The 25,273-nt window shown below is 50.1% G+C and overlaps 1 protein-coding gene across 1 annotated transcript in view; it reads left to right on the top strand.

Annotated features, from left to right (window-relative positions):
• The window catches only part of NAT10 (N-acetyltransferase 10), a 38,843-nt gene that overhangs the window by 8,647 nt on the left and 4,923 nt on the right, over positions 1-25,273 (top strand). Inside the window, exons 7-27 of the mRNA XM_067749462.1 lie at positions 984-1,098; positions 1,197-1,304; positions 4,876-5,009; positions 6,211-6,304; positions 6,448-6,546; positions 9,934-10,070; positions 13,027-13,151; positions 13,605-13,755; positions 14,039-14,135; positions 15,013-15,129; positions 16,001-16,102; positions 16,199-16,273; positions 16,847-16,963; positions 17,810-17,943; positions 18,156-18,204; positions 21,449-21,545; positions 21,630-21,740; positions 22,668-22,840; positions 23,334-23,453; positions 23,811-23,909; positions 24,293-24,366. Coding sequence (XP_067605563.1) covers positions 984-1,098; positions 1,197-1,304; positions 4,876-5,009; positions 6,211-6,304; positions 6,448-6,546; positions 9,934-10,070; positions 13,027-13,151; positions 13,605-13,755; positions 14,039-14,135; positions 15,013-15,129; positions 16,001-16,102; positions 16,199-16,273; positions 16,847-16,963; positions 17,810-17,943; positions 18,156-18,204; positions 21,449-21,545; positions 21,630-21,740; positions 22,668-22,840; positions 23,334-23,453; positions 23,811-23,909; positions 24,293-24,366 — 2,328 coding nt within the window. The remainder of the gene's footprint in view (positions 1-983; positions 1,099-1,196; positions 1,305-4,875; positions 5,010-6,210; positions 6,305-6,447; positions 6,547-9,933; positions 10,071-13,026; positions 13,152-13,604; positions 13,756-14,038; positions 14,136-15,012; positions 15,130-16,000; positions 16,103-16,198; positions 16,274-16,846; positions 16,964-17,809; positions 17,944-18,155; positions 18,205-21,448; positions 21,546-21,629; positions 21,741-22,667; positions 22,841-23,333; positions 23,454-23,810; positions 23,910-24,292; positions 24,367-25,273) is intronic.

The following is a 25,273-nucleotide window of genomic DNA, read 5'->3' as shown; positions in this document are numbered from 1 at the left end:
AAAGTCTCACAGCACCAGGGACCCCAATTTATTTGACCACAGACCCCTTTTTAGGGAACGCCAGTTAGCAACACGTGAAACACCTTAAGAAGAAAGAAGCCATGTCCTAAGTCAGTGGATCTCAACTGGAGCAGTTTTGCCCCTGGGGAGACTTGGCAGTGTCTGGAGACGCTTTGATGGTCGTGACCTGCGGTGAGGGCGGGAGGCTGGTGGCGGTAGAGGCCAAGGGTGCCGCTGAACAGCTTAAAAGGCACCGAAAAGCCCCTCCAACAAAGAATTATCTGGTCCAGAATCTCAGTAGTGCTGAGGTTTAGGAATCCTGGCCTGGGTGAACTGTGAGACCTAATTTCAATCGCCTCTGAAGCTGCTCAGTAGGAGTGGGCCTGGAGGTCGCCCAGCGCTACTGGCTGGAAGGGAAGCCTGTGAAAGTAGTGCGGGAGGCCCTTTTCTTGCAGTTGTGGGAGAAGCTTGGATTTTATAGCCAAACACATGTTTTGCTACACGCAAAAATGTTTGTATTATAGTGCTAGAGGGAGCTTTCCCCTCCACCCTTTCCTTTATTTTCTCCTCCTTGTGGCAGAAGGTCAGTCCATTTGTGTATGCGTTTGTTTCCCTGTGTGGCTGGTGAGCACATGTGGGGTGGCTTTGGCGTTCCCCATTCAAGGAGACACGTAGTGCTAAAGGGTGAACCTGGCAGGATGGGGGAAGGGCCGGGGCACCCTGGAGCAGCGGGCTTCTGCACAGTAGGGGCCCTTGTAATCAGTCGCTTAAGGGAGTTCCCCGTTTGCTTGTTTGCTCTATAAAGCATGTTCGGGCCTCGTAAAGGAGGCTGGGAATCATCCAGCACTGCCCTCCAGATGACGGTGTTGGCTTTCTCCAGCTTTCTTAGAGACCTGGGGCTAGATGATTTTCCTGGAGAAAAGCCCTTCCCTTGTTGTGCAGACACTGCCCTCAGCACCTCACGACTGCGGTTTGTTCCTCAGGTTTATTCTTTCTCTGGCCTCGTGTAAGAGGTGTCTCGCCATCGATGACCAGCTCAACATCCTGCCCATCTCCTCCCATGCCGCCAGCGTTGAGGCCCTCCCTCCCCAGACCCCGGTGAGCTGCCGGGGGCCGGGAACGTGGGGCAGGCTGCGTTTTCTGTTCTGGCCCTCCCGGGGTGGCGGCAAAGCTTCTCCTCCTCTCCTGTCTGGTAGGAGGAGAGTCTTGGGCCTTCTGGTCTGGAGCTGAAGGAGCTGAAGGAGAGCTTGCAGGACACCCAGCCTGTGGGCGTGTTGGTGGAGTGCTGCAAGACCCTAGACCAGGTGAGCGTGCGTTCGGAACGTCCCCAGCCCAGTCTGCACGGCACGGAGGGGAGAGACAGCAGGCGGAGAGTGACAGACGCCAAGTTAGAACAAGGCTTGGCTCCTCCAAGGGCGAGGTCCCTTTTCTGTTGCTCACACTCAGGCGTGCAGCAGCAGCATGTGTTCACAACAGTGGTCCAGGATTAGCTCCCCCTTCCCCACGTTAACAGTTCAGGGAGCTGGGGGTCGGGGGGAGATGGGTTACATTTATGGAGGAACGCCACAGGCACGGGGTGCTAGACCTGTGTCCTTTCATTTTCATTATTTTTTTTTAATTTATTAAATTTATTTATTTTTGGCTGCATTGGGTCTTCGCTGTTGCGCTTGGGCTTTCTCTAGTTGCGGCGAACTGGGGCTACTCTTCGTTGCGGTTCGTGGGCTTCTCACTGCGGTGGCTTCTCTTGCTGCGGAGCAAGGGCTCTAGGCTCGCGGGCTTCAGTACTTGTAGCTCGTGGGCTCTAGAGCGCAGGCTCAGGAGTTGTGGCACATGGGCTTAATTGCTCCGCGGCATGAGGGGTCTTCCCGGACCAGGACTCGAACCCGTGTCCCCTGCATTGGCAGGTGGGTTCTTAACCACTGCGCCACCAGGGAAGCCCCCATTTTCATTAAGTTTTGATGATGTAAAGGTTTTCGCTTATGCCTTGTTCCTAAGTGAGGAGAGCTGGAGGCTCCAGTGTGAGGGCTGATGAGGGCCGTGTGGTGAGGATCCTCTGTGTACCTGATCTCTAGGTACAGACAGCAGGCTGGGTGGGAGCTGCCAGGATGCATTTCTGTGCTCCCTGAAGTGGCCAGGGCTGGTAAACTTGGCTTCTCCGGTGGTTCCTGGGCGGTGATGGGAGCTGAATGGATGTGGCCCAGAGGCCTGCAAGCTGTCGGGTGTGTTCAGGGTTCTGGTCCAGCCTGAGCCAGCCAAGCAGCACAGGCCTCTCTCAGCGCTGGGCTTTTCCCTCATGATGGAAAACAGCTGCAATGATGCCGCCCACTTGGGGCTGAGACCCAATAGGGTGGATTCCCTTTCCATGCTGGAAGTAGAATCACCAACCACGCAGCTCTCTCTGCAGCCCCGGCTGCAGGCTCTGGGTTGCTTTCAACCACTTCCTGGTAACTTTATCACCAGAGACAGGGAGTGAGAGAGAGGATAGGGAAAGGGCAGAAGAGGGAGAAACTATAATACAGTAGTATTGTTATAAGAAAATAAATGACCCATGGCAAAAAAATTTAAAAAATCAGTAAGTAGGAAAGTGTGCATTAAAAATAGAAAGTGGTGTTTCTCCTTGGCTGTCCTGCTCTGCAGAGACAGCTACTGTTAACGGTTTATTGTGTGTCCTTTTGGATCTTTTTCTGTGCATATAAATGGGTATTTTTAAAGTGTGCAAAGGGAAGGTGGTCCCCATTAGACATTTGGCTTGATTCCAGCTTTTTTGCTATTATAAGTAATGCTATTAGGACATTCTTACAGATACATTTGTGGGCACTGTCTCTAGGATAATTTAACAGGAGAATTGCTGGGGTAGAGTATGTGTGCATTAAAACAGGTGTCATGCCAGGTTATGGAACCCGCACCATGTATGAAAAGGCCTTTTTCTCTGCAGTTTTGCCAACACTGGGTACTGTTAAACTCGTATATCTTTACGAATCTGATATGGGAACATAGGATCGTTGTTTCAATTTGTTGTTACTTTAGTTATGAGAGAAGCAGGCACTGTTTTCATATAATTACTGGTTATTTTGTTTGTTTTTATAAACCACTCTGCTTTTTTGTATTGGTTTTTCATTTTAGAATATTACTTTAGAGTGCATTTTTAGTCCAGATTTCATACCCTTTTATTATGTTTGTAGATTTTGCCACTTATGTTTTATCAGAGTTCTTCACTTTTCTACTCTAAAGCAAACAACAAGAGGATAAAATACAGTGTTCGGCCAAGGCCGAGTTAAGGCGAGTAGGACCTGGATCCCCTCTGAGTGTTTCCATCTGGAGAGACTCTGGCTTCCTGAAGCCCCTCCCCTTCCTTCCCTTCCTTCTGCCTGGGACTGCGTCTTATCGGTATCTTCTGAGTGTCCATGCCCAGTCATGTAAGGCAGCTTCTTCAGGACCAGACAGGCCAGGCTGGACAATCTGGCCTTCTTCCCAGTCTCAGTGGCCTGTTCCCAGGGCAGATTCCCCGTGGGGAGCAGAGTCTGGCCCCTGAGTAGTGTTATGGTCCCTCTTCTCATTAAGTGCCACTGACACTCCTCTAGGCAGGGGCTCAGCAGTAAACAAGAGGGACGCACCTGCTTTATGGGGCTTACATTCTGGTGGGATGAGGAAGACAGGGAATCAAGGAAATAAGCAAACCACATATTGTAGTAGAAGGTGCTGTGTAGGTGGGGAAACATGAAGAGCAGCGAGGAGGGATGGGGAGTGCCGGGAGGAGGGAGGGGTGCTGTGGGTCTCTGTCTCGTGGTCAGAGAGGGCCTGGTGAGCAGCTGCTCTTTGAGTGGGCTTGAAGGAGTTGAGAAAACGAGCCACGTGGCTCTCTGCAGGGAGAGTGCTCCCGGCGGAGGGGTCACCAGATACACAGGCCTCAGGTCGGTTCTCCTGGTGCGCTCAGGGACTCACAAGGAGGCCGACTGGGCTGAAGCAGAGCGAGTGGGTGAGGGTAGGAGGAAACGATGGAGGTCAGACCGTGCAGGCCATGCAGGCCCCTGGGAGGGCTTGGCATTTACTCTGGGAGCGATGGGGGCCAGCAGAGAGTTTTATGCTTATGGTCTCTGCACAGCTGTCAGAGGGATCCCCAGGCTGGCTTTATTTATTTAATCCCCGTTATCATGCTTTTTCTTTTTAAACAAATACACAAATTATTTATCCAATTGAAGGAATTCTTATGCTTCTGGAAGCCAGCCTTAATTTTAACAGGATCGCCTTGTGCTGTGTTGAGTCTAGGTTGTAGGGGAACGAAGGTGGGAGCAGGACTGATTAGGAGGCTCCTGTAATAATGGCGGCGGTACAGGGTGGTGGCTTTGACCAGAGTGGTGGAGGAGGAGGATGGTGAGGAATGTAGAATTTTTATGTTTTGAAGGAAGTATGGACAGGATTTGCTGATGAATCAGGTATGGGAGAAAATGGAGAAGACTTTTGGCCTAAACAATTGGACAGTTAGCTGAGCTGGGGAAGATCGTAGGTGGGGGAGGATTGGAGGGGATGTTAGGTGTTCAATGTGAGATGTCTATTAGATGTACAGGTGGAGGGCAGAGCAGGGGCAGTTGCGTGTATAGAAGAGTCTGGTGTGCGGGGAAGAGGTCTGGATGGAGGTATGAACTTGGGGGTTATCAGCACCTAGTTGGTGTTTAAAGCCTTGAGACCCAGAGGGGACGATTAAGGGAGTGAGAGTCCAGGTGTTGGGCCTTGCTTTCTGGCCAGTAAGAACTGCCCTGCAGCCTCTCCGCCCCCGAGTTAGCCTAGGCATCAGCCTGAATTCTCCGCAGCGATGGTGGTAGATGGCTGGACCTTGGCCTTTCTCAAAGCTCACCTAATATGTTTCTCTTTCCACAGGCCAAAGCTGTCTTGAAATTCATTGAGGGGATCTCGGAAAAGACCCTGAGGAGTACTGTTGTGCTCACAGCTGCCCGAGGAAGGGGAAAATCTGCAGCCCTGGGATTGGCTATTGCTGGGGCGGTGGCTTTTGGGTAAGGGGGTCCCCATCTTTAGGCACTCTGAGCTCTGAGGGAGCAGTGTGCAGGAGTAGGGGGTCAGGGGACAGGGAAGCTGCTCCTGGGTCTGAGCGGGCTCCTGTGTGATTTCTCTAGGTCTTGGGTTCCTGTCTAGAAAGAGCAATGCTGTTTCCCCCAAACCCCCAAAGGTGCACATATATGTGTGCATGCACACACAGACATACACCAGGGCCAACTCACTATTTAGAGTTGAACAAACACACAAGAGCAAAGAAATGGGGGTAAGAAACTTAAAAACTCTCAGGAGATGAGCATGAATATGACCCGCTTTGCTGACTTAGAAAAGTACAAGTTTGACATTTTAATGATTTTGATCAGTAGAAGATCTTGTTTGCTCCTGAGGAGCTGCATTTGAGTGTGATGTTCCTTTCCATTCTTTTGTCCTGGGCGGAAGACTTCTGCAACTGCCAGGAGATCATGTACTTCCAGCTTCCCAGACATAAATAACGGACCTAGAATTTGCCACGTCCCGTATGCATTCTCTTCCTTGGTGCTCTTAATTAACAATGTTAGCGTTTCATAGATGGATAAACCCAGGCTTAGGGAATTTCAGTGACTCACCCAAGACCCCCCCAAGTCAGTGCTGGTAGTGCTGGGGCTGAACTCGGCTCCTGACTCCTAGTCCTTTGTTTCTCTCGCTGCTCTGGCAGTACCACTCAGCCCCGCCACCATCAGCATCCTTTACACTGAACAAGGATTCCTCAGAGGTTAACTGTGGCCTTAGCCTGAGCACAGTTGAGCACTTTGGCTTCACGGTTTGAAACCCTCACAGCACAGCTAGTGATGAGAGTGAAGCCCTCTCCCGTCCCAGGGTGCAGGACTGGGGAGCCGCGTGCCAGCCCTGGCACTGAGGGAGCAGTCCCCACAGTGCCCTCAGCAGGGTGCTTTCACAGATGCTGGTAGCTGATTGCTGGGATGTGCTACCTTCAAACTGGTAATGCGTTTTCATTAGGTTGGGAGGAAGAATACCCTCAGGTCTGGAGTTGCTTTACTTTTCCTCCCCAAAACGTGTGTCCTGATTTTTTTTCTGCCACTGTCTCTGGTTATCCCCTGTGTAACAGGGGCAAACAAAAATGTTTTCTTTTTTTAAGTTCTCTAAACATTTCTTAGATTTCCTAATTGCTTAAAAAAAAAAAATCCTCCTTTTGTTCAACAGCTACTCCAATATCTTTGTTACCTCTCCGAGCCCGGATAACCTCCACACTCTGTTTGAATTTGTATTTAAAGGATTTGATGCTCTGCAGTATCAGGTAGGAAATTAGGATAAGAGCTTATTTTGATTCCATGCTGAGTATAAATCCAGGTGAAGTCTTTAGAATGCAAACTTTCGTAATATTTAGTTTCTAAAGCCTGTTTCTGACGTTTGGCATTGGTTTGGCTCTTTCCCTATTAGGAGCATCTGGATTATGAGATCATTCAGTCTCTAAATCCTGAATTTAACAAAGCCGTGATCAGAGTGAACATTTTCCGGGAACACAGGCAGACCATTCAGGTGAGGCTTGTTCTAGAACCCTACCACGTGGGGCCAGTGTCCTGCTGTGTATAAACGCTCTAAGACGTCTCCTTTTATAGTTGTTTTATGTGCTGTGTAATTGCATATCTTTTAGACAGCGTTGTTGTTTTACGGTAAACGTGTTCCAGATTTTCAGCCTCTTCTAAAGAAAAACATTTGAGCAGACTACCAAATGTATGTAGCCAGATGGGAAAGTTGTAGTTTTGTCCCTTGAAAATTGAGTGAGTAGGATTGTAAGTATGCTAATCAGCTAAGAGAAATAAAATCATTTTTTCGGACATTTCTAATTTTGCATAGTTACAGCAGGGTTTGAAATGATGCATCTGTAGCAAGGACAATAAATAACCTCACCATTTAAAAGAAGAAAAGTTCTTTGTAAAATGTACTCTGAATCTTTGTGGTTTAGCCGGTGGCCTATTTTCCTTTTGAAACAGTGTTTCCCCGAAAGCTCTGTGAATCTCCAGTGCTCTGTAAGCCTGAATGGTCTGTACGTGTCCAAAGGCTACAATTTTGTTAAATCGTGACAGGCTTGCAGAAGGGATGGAGGCCCGTGGGCTCCTAGTGGAGCAGGTTATTGATCACTTTTGGAGTTGGGTTGGGGTGGGAAGTGGGCCAGGCCAACTTGGCACTTTACGCCCTTGAGCTTTATGCCTGTGAGGCATTTGTATATGTCTGTCAAGGAGGTATACCTTTTATCAAGGATCCAGGTTATAAATGAGGTTCAGTGTTTGTGCCTTTTTCCCTCAAGGACCTTAATTTTTTTCTTGCTGGGTCTCTTTCTAGACTCTCTTCTCTCTGTGCGTTTCTTCCTACTTTGGCCTGGTTCTCTCAGCTGAGGGGAAGAGAGTCCAGTGTTGGGGTAGGGCGGGGTGAGGGGCAGGCTGCAGGCCCTGAGAATACAGAGATCTGTTAAAACTCAAGAGAAACACACACACCAAAGAGGGAGAAGCTTTCCGGGAAATGCCTGGCTCAGCCCTCGCCGCGCCTTGGATCTGTCGTCAGAGACCTTCTCGTATTACCAGAGTCCTTTTGTCTCCAGACTGGAGTTGAGGCGCAGAAGAGGCGACCTGACTTTATGAGGCTACATTTGTGTCCCTTTGAGACCTCTTCTTTCTTGCTGGAAATTGCGATACAGCAGAATATTAAAGTCGGCGGTGCCTCTCCAGGGGCCTGCTTCCTGCTGCTTTTATGAGGTGCTTGTTTAGTTTTTCTCTGTAAGGATCCAAGATGTGGGGCCTTACTGAGGACATGTATCTGCTGTCGGAAATGAGTGGGGTCTCTGCCCCCTCGACCCATCAGCTTCCAGCAAAGCAGTTAAAAAATCTCACCTGTAATGGAATACTTGAAAACTACAGGAAAGCACAGAGACCAATATAAGATAACACTCAGGTGCCCAGCACTCAGGCTTAAGAAATGCTGATGTTTTGCTGTTTGCTGTGTTGGTTTCACGTTTAAAAAGCCACTCATGGGCTTCCCTGGTGGCGCAGTGGTTGAGAGTCCGCCTGTCGATGCAGGGGACACGGGTTCGTGCCCCGGTCCGGGAAGATCCCGCATGTCGCGGAGTGGCTGGGCCCGTGAGCCATGGCCGCTGAGCCTGCACGTCCGGAGTCTGTGCTCCGCAACGGGAGAGGCCACAACAGTGAGAGGCCTGCGTACCGCAAAAAAAAAAAAAAAAAAAAAAAAAGCCACTCATATTTTTGTTTTAAAGATCTGAATCCTCACAGACACGGTTGAAGTCCCTCCTGTACCCTTCCCCATCCATTCCCTTCCGCCACTCCCCATACTGTGCTCTGAGATTGGTGTGTTTCCTTTCTTTTTCTTCTCTTTTTTAATAAATTTATTTATTTATTTTTGGTTGGGCTGGGTCTTCATCACTGCACGCAGGTTTTCTCTGGTTGCGGTGAGTGGGCTTCCTATTGCGGTGCACGAGCTTCTCATTGTGGTGGCTTCTCTTGTGGCGGAGCACGGACTCTAGGCTCGCGAGCTTCAGTAGTTGTGGCTCGCGGGCTCTAGGGCGCAGGCTCAGTAGTTGTGGCACACAGGCTTAGTTGCTCTGCAGCATGTGGGATCTTCCCGGACCAGGGCTCGAACCCGTGTCCCCTGCATTGGCAGGTGGATTCTTAACCACTGCGCCACTAGGGAAGTCCCTGGTGTGTTTCCTTTCAATTCATTTGTTTATATTTCACTACATAATTATGTATCCGTAAATGGTAACGTACTATACTTGTCTTTCTTTAGCTTGCCTTTTTTTCACTCAACATTTGTTTTCAAGTTGGTCCAGATTGAAGCTTGTAGATCTGGTTGATTCATTTTTAAGCACTATATGAGCACATTACAGTTTATTTATATGTTTCTAGAATTGGAATTGTTGGGTCTTAGGGTATACGTAGATTTCCATCTTTCTCGGATTTTGCCAAATTCTTCCTTAAAGTGTTTGTACATATTGACATTCACCGCAGCACTCTCGAGTTTTTGTTTCCCCACGTCCTCACGAACACTGGGTGTTTTACTGCTATTTAAGTTTTGCCCGTCTGAGTGTGAAGTGGGGTCTCCTTGTTGTCTTGAGCATTGCTGTGATGACTAGTGAGGTTGAGTACCTTTGTTTATGTTAGTTGGCTATTCAGGTTTCCTCTCCTGTAAAAATACCTCTTCATAGACTTTTGCAAACTTTAAAAAGAGCAGGAACCCCTGTAGGAACTGAAAGGGTTGTTTATACGCATAAGGGTGCCAAGCTCATGGCAAGTTTGTGACATTAGATGGCCCAGCTAATAATATAAATAAGGATGTGTGAGCACTAAGAAGGTTATAAGTCTTAGAAGTGTCCCCACCAGTGCAGGGGGACCTGGGCTTTATATTGGTGGTGTCAAAGCAGGACACAGTACCCAGAGTGTAGGAGATGCTTGAGAAACTCCTCGCCTTTAGCCATTGCTGGGGCCAAGCTTGCCTCTGGCCCACTGGCCAGAGTGAGGCTGGGGAGAAGCCTGAGAAGGGAGAGAGGAGAGAAGGGGAGGCACCACCTATCACTCAGCCAGGTCCCAGGTAGGGCATTTTTACAGATTTACCTATTTTTTTCCTCAAGCAGCCATCAGGTATTTCCTCCATTTTCTGGAGAGGAATCTGAGGTGCTGAGATGAAGTGACCTGCCCAGGGCCACACAGCCAGTGGTCGACCTGTTTGGACCCAGGCATCTGACTCTAAGCCCATCCCAGCTTTGCCCTGCCAGGGAAAAGCGAGGAGGAGGAATGAGAGAAGAAGAAATGGGACTGGGAAGAGAGAGTAAAGAGAGGCCTTTATGGTGACTCACCAGAGATCACAGCCATGGTATCAGGTGGCCAAGCTAATAATACAAATTTTTCTTTCTGGCAGTATATACATCCTGCAGATGCTGTGAAACTGGGCCAGGCTGAACTTGTTGTGATCGATGAAGCTGCTGCCATCCCCCTCCCCCTGGTGAAGAGCCTTCTGGGGCCCTACCTTGTGTTCATGGCATCCACCATCAACGGGTGAGGCACCTCGGGCAGGAGCCGTTGCTCCCATTGTAGGTTGTTGCCAGTTACATAGCATTTAACGAATGTGACCTGGGCCTGGGTGGGTAGGGCTGATTCCTGAAGTTTGAGTCTTTGGGGCTCTGCTGCACTCTCTCCTCAGCCTTCTCCTTGGCAGCTGGCCCCTTCATAGTAAACTACAGCTCACTTCTGGTCCGAGCTACGGCCCACCAGAACAGGCAGCACCAGACTGAAGAACTTCATAACCCAGCTGATGAGTGTCTCCTTCTGTCTGTAGGCCTGATGAAGTTCTAAAGGGCACATGGATGGCAATACCAGTGTCTTATCTCTGAGGCTTATGTGAAAATATAGTATTAAAGTAACTGTATAGTTATCATAAGAAAGCAGGCTCAAGAGCTTTTTTAAAATTTTGAAATATTTAGTTCTTGTTTGCTTTAGAAAAGCTAGAAAGGTAAGGTAAGCAAAAAGAAAAATCACTGGTGATCTGACCATATAGAGACAACTTTTTCATTTTGAATAAGAACATAAACATAGTTTTCATAGTGTTTTGAATTTGTTTTTTTATATAAAGAATATACTGGGAATTCCCTGGTGGTCCAGGGGTTAGGACTCCGAGCTTCCACTTCTGGGGGCCTGGGTTTGATCCTTGGTTGGGGAACTAAGATCCCACAAGCTGTGCAGCATGGCCAAAAAAAAAAAAAAAAAAAGAATATACTGGGAAATCTTTCCTGTTCAGTGTATACATATCTTCAATATAGAAAAGGTTTCTATATGGAAGTCACATCTTGAAGAGATAATTCTATATTATAGATTTATTATTTGACTGCTTTGCTTATACTGAAAACAGTTAAGTAAAATGGGTTTTACTCTTTTTTGATAACTGCTTTATTGAGATATATTTAAAGTGTATAATTCAGTGATTTTTAGTATATTCATAGAGTTGTGAAACCATCACCACAGTCAATTTTAAAACATTTTCATTACCCCAGAAAGAAACCCCATATCCTTTCATTATCATCCTCCAGTTCCTTCCTGCCCCCCAGTTCTAGGCAACCACTAATCAACTTTCTGTATCTATGGATTTGCCTATTCTGGACACTTTATATAAGTGGAATCTTAGAATATGTGGTCTTTTGTGACTGGCTTCTTTCACTAACCATAATGTTTTCAAGGTTCATCCGTGTAGCTTATATCAGTACTTCATTCCTTTTTATGGCTGAATACTATTCCATTGTATGTTTATGCACATTTTGTTTTTCCATTCATCTTTTTGATGGTCATTTGGGTTGTTTCTCTCTTTTGGCTAGTAGCAGTAATGCTGCTGTCAACATTCATGTACAGGTTTTTGTGCAGACATGTTTTCTGTTCTGTTGGGTGTATACCTAGAAGTGGAATTAGTGGGTCAAATGATAACTTTCTGTTTAACTGTTAGCGAACTGCCAGATTGCTTTCCTAAGCAGCTGAACCATTTTACATTCCTCTCGCAGTGTCTGAGGGTTCCAGTTTTTCCATGTCCTTGCTAGCATTTATATGTCTTTTTGATTGTAGCCATCCTAATGAGTATGAAATGGTATCTCATGTGGTCTTCATTTGCATTTCCCTGATGGCTGATGATGTGGGGCATCTCACATGCTTATTGGCCATTATTTATCTTCTTTGGAGAAGTATCTATTCAGATCCTCTGCTCATTTTTCTAATTGAGTTGTCTTACTTATTATTGAGTTGTATGGAAGGGTGCCTTATATGGTCTAGATACAAGTCTCATATACGTGATTTACAGAAATTTTCTCCCACTCAAGAAATTCCACTTTCTTGTTAATGTTCTTTGAAACACACAATTTTTTTAGCTTTGCTGCTTGTGCTTACTCTTTGTTTTTGTTTTTTTTAAATAAGTAAATGGAATTCCTTTGAGAATGCTTTGTTATATGGGGCAGGCAGGAGTAATAAAAGCACTTCAAAATTTAATTTTTTGATCATTCTTTAAAAGTAGTATTTGAGTTAGAGGAAGTATTTATGCAGTATCCTCATTTATGATAATGAATACTATGAAACAGTGTAAAACTAAAAATTAAAAAAACCCACTGAGCAGTCTGCACCCTGTGGTCACGTGTGCTTGTGACCAAAGACAAGGAGGAAATAACAATTGAAAAGAGCTGGTTCAGTGATCAGATTATAGATGATTTCTTTTCCCCAAATTTTTTATTACTTCTTTACGTCATCTTTTAAATGAAAGTAGTAATGAGAAAAGTTACTTGGGTGGTGGATTTGTTTAATCTTAATTTTTTCAAACTGGAAATGCTCTCTGTTCATTTTTTCAAGCATAGAACTTCTAATAGCAGCTCTTATTAATTGGCCATTTACCTGTGTTCCAGTTCCATTATGCTAAATGCTTTATTCACGTCATCTTCTCAGTCCTTATTTATTATTATTTTTTTTTTGCGGTACGCGGGCCTCTCACTGCCGTGGCCTCTCCCGTTGCGGAGCACAGGCTCCGGACGTGCAGGCTCAGCGGCCATGGCTCACGGGCCCAGCCGCTCCACGGCATGTGGGATCTTCCCGGACCGGGACACAAACCCGCGTCCCCTGCATCGGCAGGCGGACTCTTAACCACTGTGCCACCAGGGAAGCCCTCAGTCCTTATTTTTTAGTTCACAGTACAGTCCGGTGAGATGTGTGGAATAGTCCCCTTTTGAGGAGGAAGTTAAAAGGGGTTGAGTTCTTTGTCCAGAGGTACTAAATGGACATGCCAGGACTTGAGCCCAGGCCCAGATGGCTCCGAGGTGAGCCACCATGCAGCCCTGCCTCCTTTGGGCATGGAAGTTCAGAGGTGACAGGGTTGTCCTCGGCGAACAGAAGTCTGATGTTTCATTAGGACAAGGAAAGTAGTTCTCTGTCCCCTCCTAGAGAGTTGATTTGGGACCTCATGCCTGATTGCCTTTGCTTTTGCTCCTAGCTACGAGGGCACTGGCCGGTCTCTGTCCCTCAAGCTAATTCAGCAGCTCCGTCAACAGAGTGCCCAGAGCCAGGTCAGCACCACCGCTGAGAACAAGACCACGACGACCGCCAGACTGGCATCAGGTACCCCTGGAGCTCTGAATGTGCCTGCAGTGCACAGCAAGTCACTTCACACTCTCCTGCGGGATCCTTCCCCTCATGACCGCATGGGTGGTAGCAGACCGTCTGACCATCAGGCAGAGAGGTTGAGTCCCCAAGAGGTGAAGTTGCTTTTCTCTGAGGAACAGCAAACCAGTGACCAGATGGGTGGCTGACCTGGGCCTTCAGGTGGCTAGATTCCTGTTTGTCACCATCTCAGGGCATTGGTTGCATTGACTTAGAGAGATCCCCTTGGGATTGGTGTCGAGGCAAGTTGAACATCCACCAGAACAATTTAAAACCACTCGCTTTAAATTCTTGAGCCATATTTTGTGAGCGCCATGTGACAGAGATAAAGTAGAACATTTGCCTTGCTCTTGTGGAAAACAGTATTTACTAGTTGTTCCTCACTGTGTGTGTGTGTGTTGTGGGGAACAGTGCGAACACTGCATGAGGTTTCCCTGCACGAGTCGATCCGATACGCCCCTGGGGATGCAGTAGAGAAGTGGCTGAACGACCTGCTGTGCCTGGATTGCCTCAACATCACTCGGATCATCTCTGGCTGCCCCTTGCCTGAAGCCTGTGAGCTGTATCCTCCTGGGTTCCATTTGTCCTGTGAAAGGGAGAGGGGGCAATGGAAGAGTTGAACAAAGAGTTTTGGCCCTTTGCTTCATAGGCTGCTGCTCTAGGGAGAGGGGAAAGTTGAATGTTGTTGATTTCCCTTCTTTTCCTCCCTAATATGTTTCTGCTCAGAACCAGGGGCTCCTCTTCCCAGGTTGAGGGAAACCCACATATCCAGGTGACCCTTGGAAGTAGTGTGTCCTGTTCTGGGTTCTCTTCGATTTGCTTTGGTTGCCTAACTCCAGATCCAGCTACTATGTTAATAGAGATACCCTCTTTTGCTACCACAAAGCCTCTGAGATTTTCCTCCAACGGCTTATGGCCCTCTACGTGGCTTCTCATTACAAGGTAACTGCAGCTAGCCCTCGGGTGAACTTTAGCCGTGAATTCCAGCACTGGGCAGTGCCTTTTGACTCGGCTTTTTGCATGTTTTGTTACCCAGTGGCTCAGGTGACCATTCCACTGGGACTTGAACGTCCTGATGTTGGCAAGGTCCAGGGATCCTGCTGGAGGGGTTGCATTTCCCATTGTTGTTCAGGCTTGTCGTGGGCTCCAGCTTTGCATACAGAGTGTGAGATTTCTGCACGGAGCTCCATGTGTGGTAGCTGGAGAGGGTGGAAAGTTTTGCCCATTTTAAAAGGGGTACTTATATTTCTTGCCTGTTGGCTAAATGGATGGGCTGAGATGACATAGCAGTTGTAATCCGGGGGCTGCTGTTTGACCTGAGACCAGCCTTATACCCCTGGGCTGTTTTTAAGGAGCAGTGAATGAGAATTTGGAATATTTGAAAGTCTTAAAAAGGCACATTGGAAAGGACACTTTTTGAGTGTCTAGGTAGCTTTTTTATGAACACCCTTTAAACGGAAAGCCGAAGGGTTGATGTTAGAAGTGGTGAGAGGTTGTCTTGAAATAGCAGCCTCTTATCAGGAAGAAGTTCGCTTCCCAGCTGTGAAGTATATAGCACTAACTAAGCAGGTCTCTGCTCCGGCTCTGCAGCCTCAGCACTCGTGGTGAGGTGACAGCAAACGTTGGAGGCTTAAGTCCCGCTTAAGCCCTTACAGAGGGTCTCAGGCTGGCCGGCTATGATGCTGGAAAGGCGCTTTGACGGGTTTCAGCACATCACCTGGCTCTGGGGAAGGCAGTTCTCCAGTCATGACTGTGGAGTAGCCTCTCGAGTGAGGACAGGATGAGGAGTGCTTCTCACTGACCTGTTTGTGCCCCACAGAACTCTCCTAGCGATCTCCAGATGCTTTCTGATGCGCCTGCTCACCATCTCTTCTGCCTCCTGCCTCCCGTGCCCCCCACCCAGAATGCCCTTCCTGAAGTGCTTGCTGTCATCCAGGTACAGAAGCTGAGGTGTCCTTGTGGCATTGATTTTGGGACCCACTTAGGCATCAAGGATTAGTGGCTCGGTAACCGCAGCGCAGAAGGGGAAGCTGCTGATTCTTGGTCTCAAGCCTAGTGACTGGACGTATCCAGGCAGGCGATTAGGGTGCCTCAAAGGAAACTACCACCCAGACAGAGACCCAAAGCCCCACTGTTCATGGATGGGTGAAAATCAGAACTGGCCACTCGTATTTTGACTTGCAGCTCCTAAAACAGAACTTTGTTTTCCTCCTTTATTACTAAAGCAATACATGCTACTTGTAAAATTAGAAGACACAGATTGGGAAGATGTTTTTAATGCTTAGCCTGTATTTATGCATTTCTTTATCATTTTTCCTGTTCATAAACATACGATCATAGTATTTGGTAATCTGGGTTTTGTTTTTCAATGTGTCAGATATTCATAATCTGCATAATTTTTAAGGCTGCATTGTATTTCATGACATGCACGTACGGTACTATGTTTAACCATCTTCCTGTTAGACCCTGGAGTCACTGACGTTGCCCAGTTCTGTAGAGAGCCACGTGAGCGTCCTGAGCCTTAATTGATGAGCTCACATGTACACCATGTGTGGAGACCCTCTTCTAGTGTGGTTTTGCTCTCTGGGTCAGTATTCTGCCTTCTTAGTGACGGTGTCAGGATGCCCAGGGGACACAGTAATGAAACTTCTCTTGGAAACGGATGAGTTGGTTACAGGGTTAAGCATGCGCTGGAGTGGAAACAGCCGGCCTAGTCAGAGCAAGGGCGGAGTGCTGGTGAGGTTCTGGGGGTGGGCTCTGAACCTGGAGCCGGCCTTTCTGTCTGCAGTGTCCTGCTTCCCCAACAGGTGTGCCTCGAGGGGGAGATTTCTCGCCAGTCCATCTTGAACAGCCTGTCTCGAGGCAAGAAGGCTTCGGGGGACCTGATTCCATGGACAGTGTCGGAACAGGTGATGTGCTTTCCCTGGTGTGTCTGAGCGAGTGAAGCTGGCAGTGCTGGAGGCTGTCTTTTGTTGCTTAGTCACCGGCTTGTGTCTCCCCCACAGTTCCAAGACCCAGACTTTGGCGGCCTTTCGGGTGGAAGAGTGGTTCGCATTGCTGTTCACCCGGATTATCAAGCGGTAACGTGTCCTCGTGTGTGCTGTTATTTAAACCTGGTGTGCTGTAATTAGCTGCTGCCATGTTGCTGGCCTCTCGTTAGGGCAGGTGTATGCGGTTGTTTAAATAGGAAGCTGGTCAAGGAGTAGCAGATCCAGGTCCCCCTCTGCTGTGGACGGTTTGCCGGAGGCTGGGGGTGGGTGGGCAGGATGATTGTATGTGCTCACTCTTTGTGAGGACAGGGGACTCGTGAACCAGATCTGCTTCCTGTAGTTACCTCCTGTCTTAGAAGTCCTCACCGAGGAGTTAGCCGTAGAGTCATCAGTTCCGAGCTCGCTGATCTGTGGACCAGAAAGCATGCTCAGCCATCCTCACGTTCTTGACGGGCTGGACAGTGCGAGAGTGAGGGTCGTGCCACGCTAGGTCTTAAGGGTCTCTGCTTTGACCTTGTTGAGGGGTTTCATTGGTTCCCTTTGAGAAGTGCACTTTGACCTGGAGTGAAGGCTTTCTAGAAGCAGTACAGGGGCGTACGAGTGGCGTAGACACTGAGGACATCTCTCTTGCCTTTGCCTGTTTCCCTCCGTGTCTGCTCACAGATGGGCTATGGCAGCCGAGCCCTGCAGCTGCTGCAGATGTACTATGAGGGCAGATTCCCTTGTCTCGAGGAAAAGGTCCTGGCGCCCTCGCAGGAAATGCACACCGTCAGCAGTGAGGTAGGCGTCTTCTGGCCGAGCTCCTGGTTTCGGGGAGGGCCATCCTCTGGGTCTTCAGGAGTATCATCAAGAGCTGTCCTGTGGTCTGGGCTCTGAGCAGTAGCGGCAGAGTTCCTCTCTGGCTTTGGAGAAGCTTCTCTTTCCCCAACTGACACCGAGACTGAGGCCCTCGGGTCACCATCATCCGCCTCACCTGGAGACTCGTTAAGAGTGTCAGCTCTTGACCCCTGCCCTGGACCTCCTGAATCCGAGGCTCTGGGTGGGGCCCAGTAATCTGCCTGAAGCTCCCAGGTGACGCTGATCCACATGCCGGCTTAAAGCCACAGCTGTGCAGTGCAGTCTCCTCCTCTCAGTACTGACCTCAGACTCAGGGAGCTCTGTCTTTCTGGGTAAGAGTGCTCAATGCTAGGAGCTGGGACAGCTTTTCACACGGGTTCATTTGATGTTTCACGGTGTGCCTGCTCGGGAGGTGGGAAGGGGCTTATACTTAAGGTCGGGCTCAGAGGTTTGTCAGTTCCCAAGACACAGAGCCATCCGGTGACAGACCTGCGTCTTCAGCACCTTACCTCTGTCTCTTTGTAAATGCGTTTGGCGTTTCTAAACCGTGTGGCTGTTTCCCACATTCTGGGTTTTGAGCAGTGTGGGTCCGTGCTCGTCTAGGGCTTTGGTGTCCTCAGGAATGATGACTGGACTTAGTGGTGATTTTACATTTTAAGAACCAGGACACCTGTCCCGGTTTTTGCTGTGCTCGTCCAGAGCTTGGTGTGGCCAGGGGTGCTTGGGAATGTCACTAACCTTCCTCTCTCTCCGCTGGGTGGATGTGCTCTTCCCTCGGGCATCCTCCAGGCGGTCAGCTTGCTGGAAGAGGTCGTCACTCCCCGGAAGGACCTGCCTCCCTTACTTCTCAAACTGAACGAGAGGCCTGCCGAGCACCTGGACTACCTGGGGGTGTGCTACGGCTTGACCCCCAGGCTCCTCAGGTAAGCGTTCGCCTGCCCTTCCTCCCGCAGCATCCCTTTGGCCTCGGTGTCCTGAGAATGAGAGTCCTGTGGGCTGCGTGTCTGCCTTTGCAGTGGTGTCAGCTGTCCTGACGCCCCCGCCCCGCTGCCCTCACCCCCCGCCCTTCCCAGCTCTGTGTGTCAGCCGCTCCCAGAAGGCACACGTGGTGACCTGCTCTCTGTATCCTTTGCAGGTTCTGGAAACGAGCTGGCTTTGTCCCTGTTTATCTGAGACAGACCCCGGTGAGTGAGGCGTCTGGCAGGGGAGGGTGGTGACAGGTGTGTCCTTGCAGAGCCCTGGTGCCTCCCGCTGTGCCCTGAGCGGTGTGCCTGTGCTGCCAGGAGGCTTCTCTGAATGCCTCCGGAGCAGCCGCCCTTACTGAGGGCCACACGGTCACTCTCCCCACTGCACACTCTAGCGGCTTTGTGCTCCACGCTGAGATGGCGGAAGTGCACGTGGGCTTGTTCACCACGTTCTGGAATCCTGTCACTGGGGGCCTCCTCGAATTTGTATTTTTTAAAAACAGGAAGAAAAGTGGTTTTAGGGGAGGAGTGCATACTATAAGCTGGTATCTGAAGGAGGGATGCGCTTGTGTGGACAACAGAGCCATAGAGGATAAAATGGAAGATGAGAGAGTTAGTGGCTGTCAGTTCATTAAAAAAAAAAATTATTTAGTGCATGCACTGAATCAAGCAGTGAGCAAGACAAGCCGTGAAGCTTATTTTCTAATGAGGAGAAATAGGCAGCAAAAAAGTGAGCAGACGAGAAGTATTCAGATAGTGACAGTGTAATGAGTGGTCAGGCTTCTGAGGGGTGACCTTTCAAATTGCAACCTGAATGATCAGGGTGGACCAGCCACGTGACAGTCCTGCCTGCAGAAAAGTGAGCGTATTCAAGCAGGGGCACAGCAAATGTGAGGACCTGAGGCAGGAAGGAAGTTGGTGATTTGAAGGAAACAAAGGGCCAGTGTGGCTGGAAGGACCTTGAAAGGAAAGGGTGGTGATTCACAGCGGGGCAGGTGGGTCTGGGCAGGGACTCTGCGCTCCCTCCCCGTTCAGGTGGAGGGAGGGGTTAGAGGGAAGGTGCTGGGGCTGCCGTGTAGACGATGGACGGTGGCCCGTGAGTAGAGGCGGGGAGATGAGCAGCTTGGCTGGGGAGGACATGGTGAGAGGAGAGAAGGGCCAGATGCCAGGGGTGTTTGGGAGGTGAACTGAGAAGTGTTGAAGGATGGGGGTGTGGAAGGTAAGTGAACAGAAGTATCAAGGGTAGTTCTTTGGTTTTTGGCTGGAGAGACTGGCTGAGAAACTGGGTGTTGGAGGTGCTGTTTCCTGAGATAAGACTCAATGGGAGGCTTCCTTGGTGGCGCAGCGGTTAAGAACCCAGCTGCCAGTGCAGGGGACATGAGTTCAAGCCCTGGTCCAGGAAGATCCCACATGCCGTGGTACAGCTAAGCCCGTGCGCCACAACGGCTGAGCCTGCGCTCTAGAGCCCACAAGCCACAACTACTGAGCCTGCGCTCTAGAGCCCACGAGCCACAACTACTGAAGCCCGCGCGCCTAGAGCCCGTGCTCCGCAGCAAGAGACGCCACCGCAATGAGAAGCCCGCGCACCACAACAGAGTGTCCCCCGCTCACCGCAACTAGAGAAAGCCTGCGCGCAGCAACGAAGACCCAAAGCAGCCAAAAAAATAAATAAAATAATAAATACATTAAAAAAGAAACTGAATGGGGTAGGACCAGATTTGGAGGTGGAAGTGGGAATTGTTTTTGGCATAGTAAGTGTGTGATGCCTATTAGACAGCCAAGTGTGGAAGTATGGAATAGGCAGTTGACTACAGGAGTCTGGAGATCAAGGAAGAGGTCGGGGCTGGAGACAGAGATTTGAGAGTCATCAGCATACTCTTAATAGAATATACTCTCGGGGTCAAGGATTTTTTTGGTGCAGGGTGGGGTGGCCTGTTTTCTTCGCAGCTGTAACCCCAGCACCTAATAGCATCTGCTATGTATAGTACATGTTCAGTAAATACTTTTGTTCAGTGAATAAGTATTTAAAGCTGTTGGAAGAAGGGGCTGAGAATAAAGAGGGTGAGTCCTTACACTCTGCAGCATTTAGAGGAATGAGTCAGGAAACACAGCAAGGGAGGCTGAGGAGTAGCCATGATCTGTAGGAGAAGGGCAGGGGCTGTGGTGTCAGAATCCAAGAATAACGAGTGTTTCAGGAAGGGGAGTCATTGCTGTCAGAACAAGTAAGGTTAGGACAGTTGACCATTGGATTTGTTGGTGTTGGTGATCGGAATAAAGGCAGCTTCAGTGGAGTGGCGGGATCAACCTGACCAGAGAGAATGGGAGGTGAGGAAACAGACTGAATACACGATTCCTACACGAGGCAAAGGCAGCAGAGGAATAAGGTAGCTGGGGGGAGATTGGAGTCAGGGTGGGTTTGTCAGCCGGGAGATTCCAGAACATGTTTGTTTGCTGCAGGGTATGATCCTGTAGAGATCATGCAGATGCAGGTGAGGGGGGCTGATTGCAGGACTACAGGCCTGGAAGAGGCAGGAGGGTAGGACCTGGAGTGCAGGGGGAGAGGTGGCCACCGCATCCCTCACAGCAGGAGGGAAGCAAAGAGTGGGCACAGAAGGTATTGGTCAGCTGGTGGAGTTGGTGCTGGGAGGATGAAGAAGTTCTCCAGGTCAATATCCAAGGGTGGCACCCATCTGAGAGTTCAAAGCTGGACTGATGAGGACCACTGGGTGTGTGGCTGCTTCCACGTGGGCAGGAGCAGCTGTAGAGGGGCTGGGTCCTTGTCAGTGACCCTGGTCGAGGCTGGAGTGTAAGTTTGGTGGTCGACTGCAAGGACCACACAACCAGTGAGTTCAGCGTGGACCATGGTACGTCCCTGTGGTCTTGTGCTGTGCAGTGCTTGTTTGTGACGTGGTGGTGGCCTTTTGTTACTTGAATCCTCTTCAGTTGAAATCCATTAGGTATTTTTATGGTTTTGGGCTTTGTGGTTGTTGTGTAGTAGAAATTAAAAAACCTGTGGTCGCTGCTTTAGTACCTAAAGGAGCCTGCACTTGCAAACCTGTTGCCAGCAGGGGAACTCTTGCCGTGCTTGTTTTTGGCCATGAAGTTTTTGCTGCGAGCGCCCAAAACACGTTGATTGGATCATGTGGAGTTTAAGCTGTAATGCCTCCCGGTTCAGAATCTGACCTGATGTGAGCAAGGGGTTCACAGCAGAAGACATGCTCCGAAGGTCTGAGTAGCTTTGCGCCATCGCTGGGGCACCTGCTCGGAAGTTGCAGGACAAAGTGGTCTCTGGAAGCTGTCGTGTAGGCAGTGGGCCCTGCGAGAATGAAGGCGAGGCCGCCTCTCCTGCTGGGGAGGAAGCAAGGGCCCGCGTAAGCGTGCTTGCCCTTCAGCAGTGACAGGTCCTTCATAAAAAAAAGACCCAACTGGGTCTTGGTGCCAGTTAGGGATTTGTGTTTCCCAGAATGACCTGACCGGAGAACACTCGTGCATCATGCTAAAGACGTTGATGGACGAGGATGAGGCCGACCAGGGTGCCTGGCTCTCTGCCTTTTGGAAAGGTGAGTGGGAGTGGAGGTGGTGGGTGGCCAGGTGCAGGCACAGGGGCCTACAGACCTCTGACACTGTGTGGTTGAACCCCGCAGATTTCCGAAGGCGATTCCTAGCCCTGCTGTCCTACCAGTTCAGCACCTTCTCTCCTTCCCTGGCCCTGAACATCCTTCAGAACAGGAACATTGGGAAACCCGTGCAGCTGGGTGAGCTGGTGGGGCGGCCGGAGGGCTGGTGGGGCTTGGTTGTGTGGAACAGGCGGTGGGCATGTGGTCCAGGAAGAGGGCTGGACTAGGAATGGAGGGACTGGTTCCAGGCCTGCGTCTCCCCCACCCGCCTCTGCTCAGCAGGCCCTGTGCCGCCTCAGGGCCGCTATCACACACTGTGCCCTCATGACAGGACTTGGGGGGAAGGACTTGGCTTTAGAGGTGTAAGTAAGGCCTGCAGCTGGTCAGTTGTGGAACCTGATCTAAATCCTGTGAGCTAGGGTAACTAGCTCAATTCTGAGGCTCCGTTTCCTCATTCATGAAATTGTAATAAGAATATGCTGTCAACCTTCTGTGGGCAACACGTAGAAGTGCTTTGGGCATGTAGATTCTGTTTGAATATTTAAAACACAAAAAAGGGTGTACGGGATCGTTAGTGTTAACAGCCGTGGGGTATTTTTTCCCTCTTGCTAGTTACGTGTACGTATACCCTTTTTTTGGGCCAATTATATTTTGGTGTAAAAATCTGTTTGTCGAGCTGGGTGGAGCATGCCTGTTTTCTGTTAAGCTGCGTCCTGAGGAGAAGTGACGAAGTGGGGAAAGTGTTGCATTCCTCTAACCCCAGGGCATGGGAGCCTTTCTTGGTCTGATGTGTTGGCGTGGAACTCTGAGCAAGGGTCACACACCATCCGTCCCCCTCCCTGCGTGGACCAAGCTGCCTCCCCTTTGCAGGAGGAGGGTCAGGGCGGCCCAGGGTGGGCAGGCACTTTTAGGTGGCTCCTGCCCGGCTCCTGCTGAAGGCCCCGTGGAGGAGCAGCTGTTGGGTGCCACCTGGGGACTGTTGTTGTGAGCGCCATCTGGGAATCTCGTCAGACCCTGCAAGGGCGTTGGGCTCACCTGACTCGTCTGGCTCTGTCGCATGTCCAGCCCTGTGCCGGGAGGAGCTGGAAGCACTCTTCCTCCCCTATGACCTGAAGAGGCTGGAGATGTATTCACGGAACATGGTTGACTATCACCTCATCATGGACATGATCCCGGCCATCTCCCGGCTGTATTTCCTGAACCAGCTGGGGGACCTGGCCCTGTCTGCTGCCCAGTCGGTAGGTCACCTGCTGCTCGTGTGCTGGTTTTGTGGAGCAGTTTATATGCTGGGTGTTGGTCGGATGCTTTGACATAACTTTGTGCTGATGGGGGGGGTAGTGGTCTCACCTTTTACACGTGGGGACTCTTGGGCTTTGCAGTTGAGCTGTGTGCCCAGTAGTACAGTAAGTAAGTAGAAGTGCTGCAGTCTGGACCCACGTTCCTCCACCCCACCACGTTGCCTTGATTCCTACTCTGCTTCATCAGAGTCCAGGAGCACCTTGTGCTTGTAATGTAGCCGTAAAGCAGCTATTTGCCGGGATAAGAAGTTAGTTTGGAGATTTCAGGAGGAGGGAGTTTTCCTAGTGGTTTCAGTAACAGGATGAATGGGAAGATTCCACAATAGTGTCAGTCAGTGTTTTGGTCAAGAGAGTGTAACTCTGGTTCTTGGTGTGGTTTTAATGGGCAAAAGCCTGCCCTGGCAGCCACTCCAACAGATTCTCCGTCCCCCAGGCTCTTCTCTTGGGGATTGGCCTGCAGCACAAGTCTGTGGACCAGCTGGAAAAGGAGATCGAGCTGCCCTCAGGCCAGTTGATGGGACTTTTCAACCGGATCATCCGCAAGGTTGTGAAGGTAACCTCAGCTGAGGGCAGGGCTTTGGCCTGTGTTGAAAAATGTGTCAAGCCCACTCCCTGCCCCAGGATGCAGAAAGGTTAACATTTGGCTGTGTTTGCTGCAGATTTTCACACACACACACACACACACACACAAACAGATATGGGGAACTTCAGCTGGATCTGTAACGTTCCGCGTTGTCTCCCAGAGGCACCCCTGATGGGAGTGTGACATCTCCAGTCGGGGATCTCCTGCTCCTCCCGTGAGCGTGTGTACTCCTAAACCGTGCAGGGCGTGTGCTGAATGACTTGCTAACGAGTGACTGGGCCTCTGCTGCTCCTTCATCTTCTGCTTCTTGGCCTTGGTCTTTTGTAGCTGTTTAATGAAGTGCAGGAGAAGGCCATCGAGGAGCAAATGGTGGCAGTGAAGGCCGTGGTTATGGAGCCCACGGTGAAGACGCTGAGTGACGACCTGGTACGAACACCGAACGTCCGTCTCTCCCCTGTAGGAGAGTCCCTGGCGCTAGTGTTCTGGGGGTGTGAGGGGCGTGCTCCCCGAGTCTCCCTGCCCCTCCCGTGCCCACCCGGCCCTTGACGAGGCCCCCCACTGAGCGCGTGTGCGAGCTGGCAGTCCAGCAGCTGCTGTTGTGAACTACTTGTTTGATCGTTTAGGTTTTCAGAAGGCGCGTTTTATGTTCATACACACTGAGTAAGAGCTGCCTTTAATGCTGTGGGAGGGAAATGTGCAGAAGGATAGGCCTGCTGGTCGTCGCGGTCACGTTCTGTCCCCTGGCCTTTCCCTGCCATTTGTCCCCTGCCTGACTCTGACCTACTCTCTGTATGGGACTTCGACCACAGGACGAAGCAGCAAAGGAGTTCCAGGAGAAACACAAGAAAGAAGTGGGGAAGCTGAAGAACCTGGACCTCGCTCAGTAAGGCCCCTCGTGGGAAGCACGGAACCTCTGCTGGTTGCTTCTAATTTGCTTCCTGGGTGCCCTGGAAGCTGTGTTTCATGGGATCATTTTTAGAAGCACTAGCAGCTAAAAACCTCCTAATTGACTAATTGCATAATTTTGAAGGATTTGTTTTCCCCAGATCAGCTCTGCCACTTTGTAAGTCATGACTTGCAGGTCGTGTTCCTGAGATCCCTTGGGTCCCGTGTCGTGCCCCGGGCTCCTTAGGGAAGGGGGATGCTGATCCATGAGCATCCACTGTCAGTGGCCACTTTTTAATATTTGGCTTTTGATGTGAATTTGTTTGAAGAAAAGATCCTACTGCCAATGAACCAACAAAACCCCTTGTTCTGGAACCCTCCATGCCCTGGAGATTGCAGTCCTCTTTGAGCTGCAGCTATAATGGTGGTACCCGCCCGGTAGATTGATGTGAATAACCGCTCCAGACTTGGTGGCCTCTGAGCCTCTTTGACCTGTAGTCCCGTTGCCGGGTCATTAGTGATGGTGGTTGTTGGATGTGAGATGGAGGTGGCCAGGAGGTCCGTGGGCAAAGTATTGAGCTCTGCACACAGCTTTGCTGCATCAAAGCCTTGACTTGTCAGGACTGCCAGATCCCAGAGAGGTGGGGCGAGGTGGGGCAGACATGGCCCAGTCCAAGGGCGTGTGGGCTGTGGAGGTGGTGGTGAGCAAGGAGATGCTGGGGGTGACAGGAGGCTCCTCTGGTGGGCGGGTGGGCGGTTGCTGAGAGTCAGATGGCAGAAGTCGGGCAGCTGCCTTCTGTGCGGATCGACCCCTGCTAGCAGGCCTGACCGTGCTTGTTCCGGTGAAGTTCCTGTCCCCTGGAGCTCAGCTGCACGCCTGTCCTGTGCTCTCTGCTGTTCAAATG

The sequence above is a fragment of the Pseudorca crassidens genome, chromosome 9 (genome assembly GCF_039906515.1).
Source record: "Pseudorca crassidens isolate mPseCra1 chromosome 9, mPseCra1.hap1, whole genome shotgun sequence".
Classification (NCBI taxonomy): Eukaryota; Metazoa; Chordata; class Mammalia; order Artiodactyla; family Delphinidae; genus Pseudorca; species Pseudorca crassidens.
The sequence above is the reverse complement of the archived record's forward strand: the minus strand, read 5'-3'. Positions and strand labels throughout refer to the sequence as shown.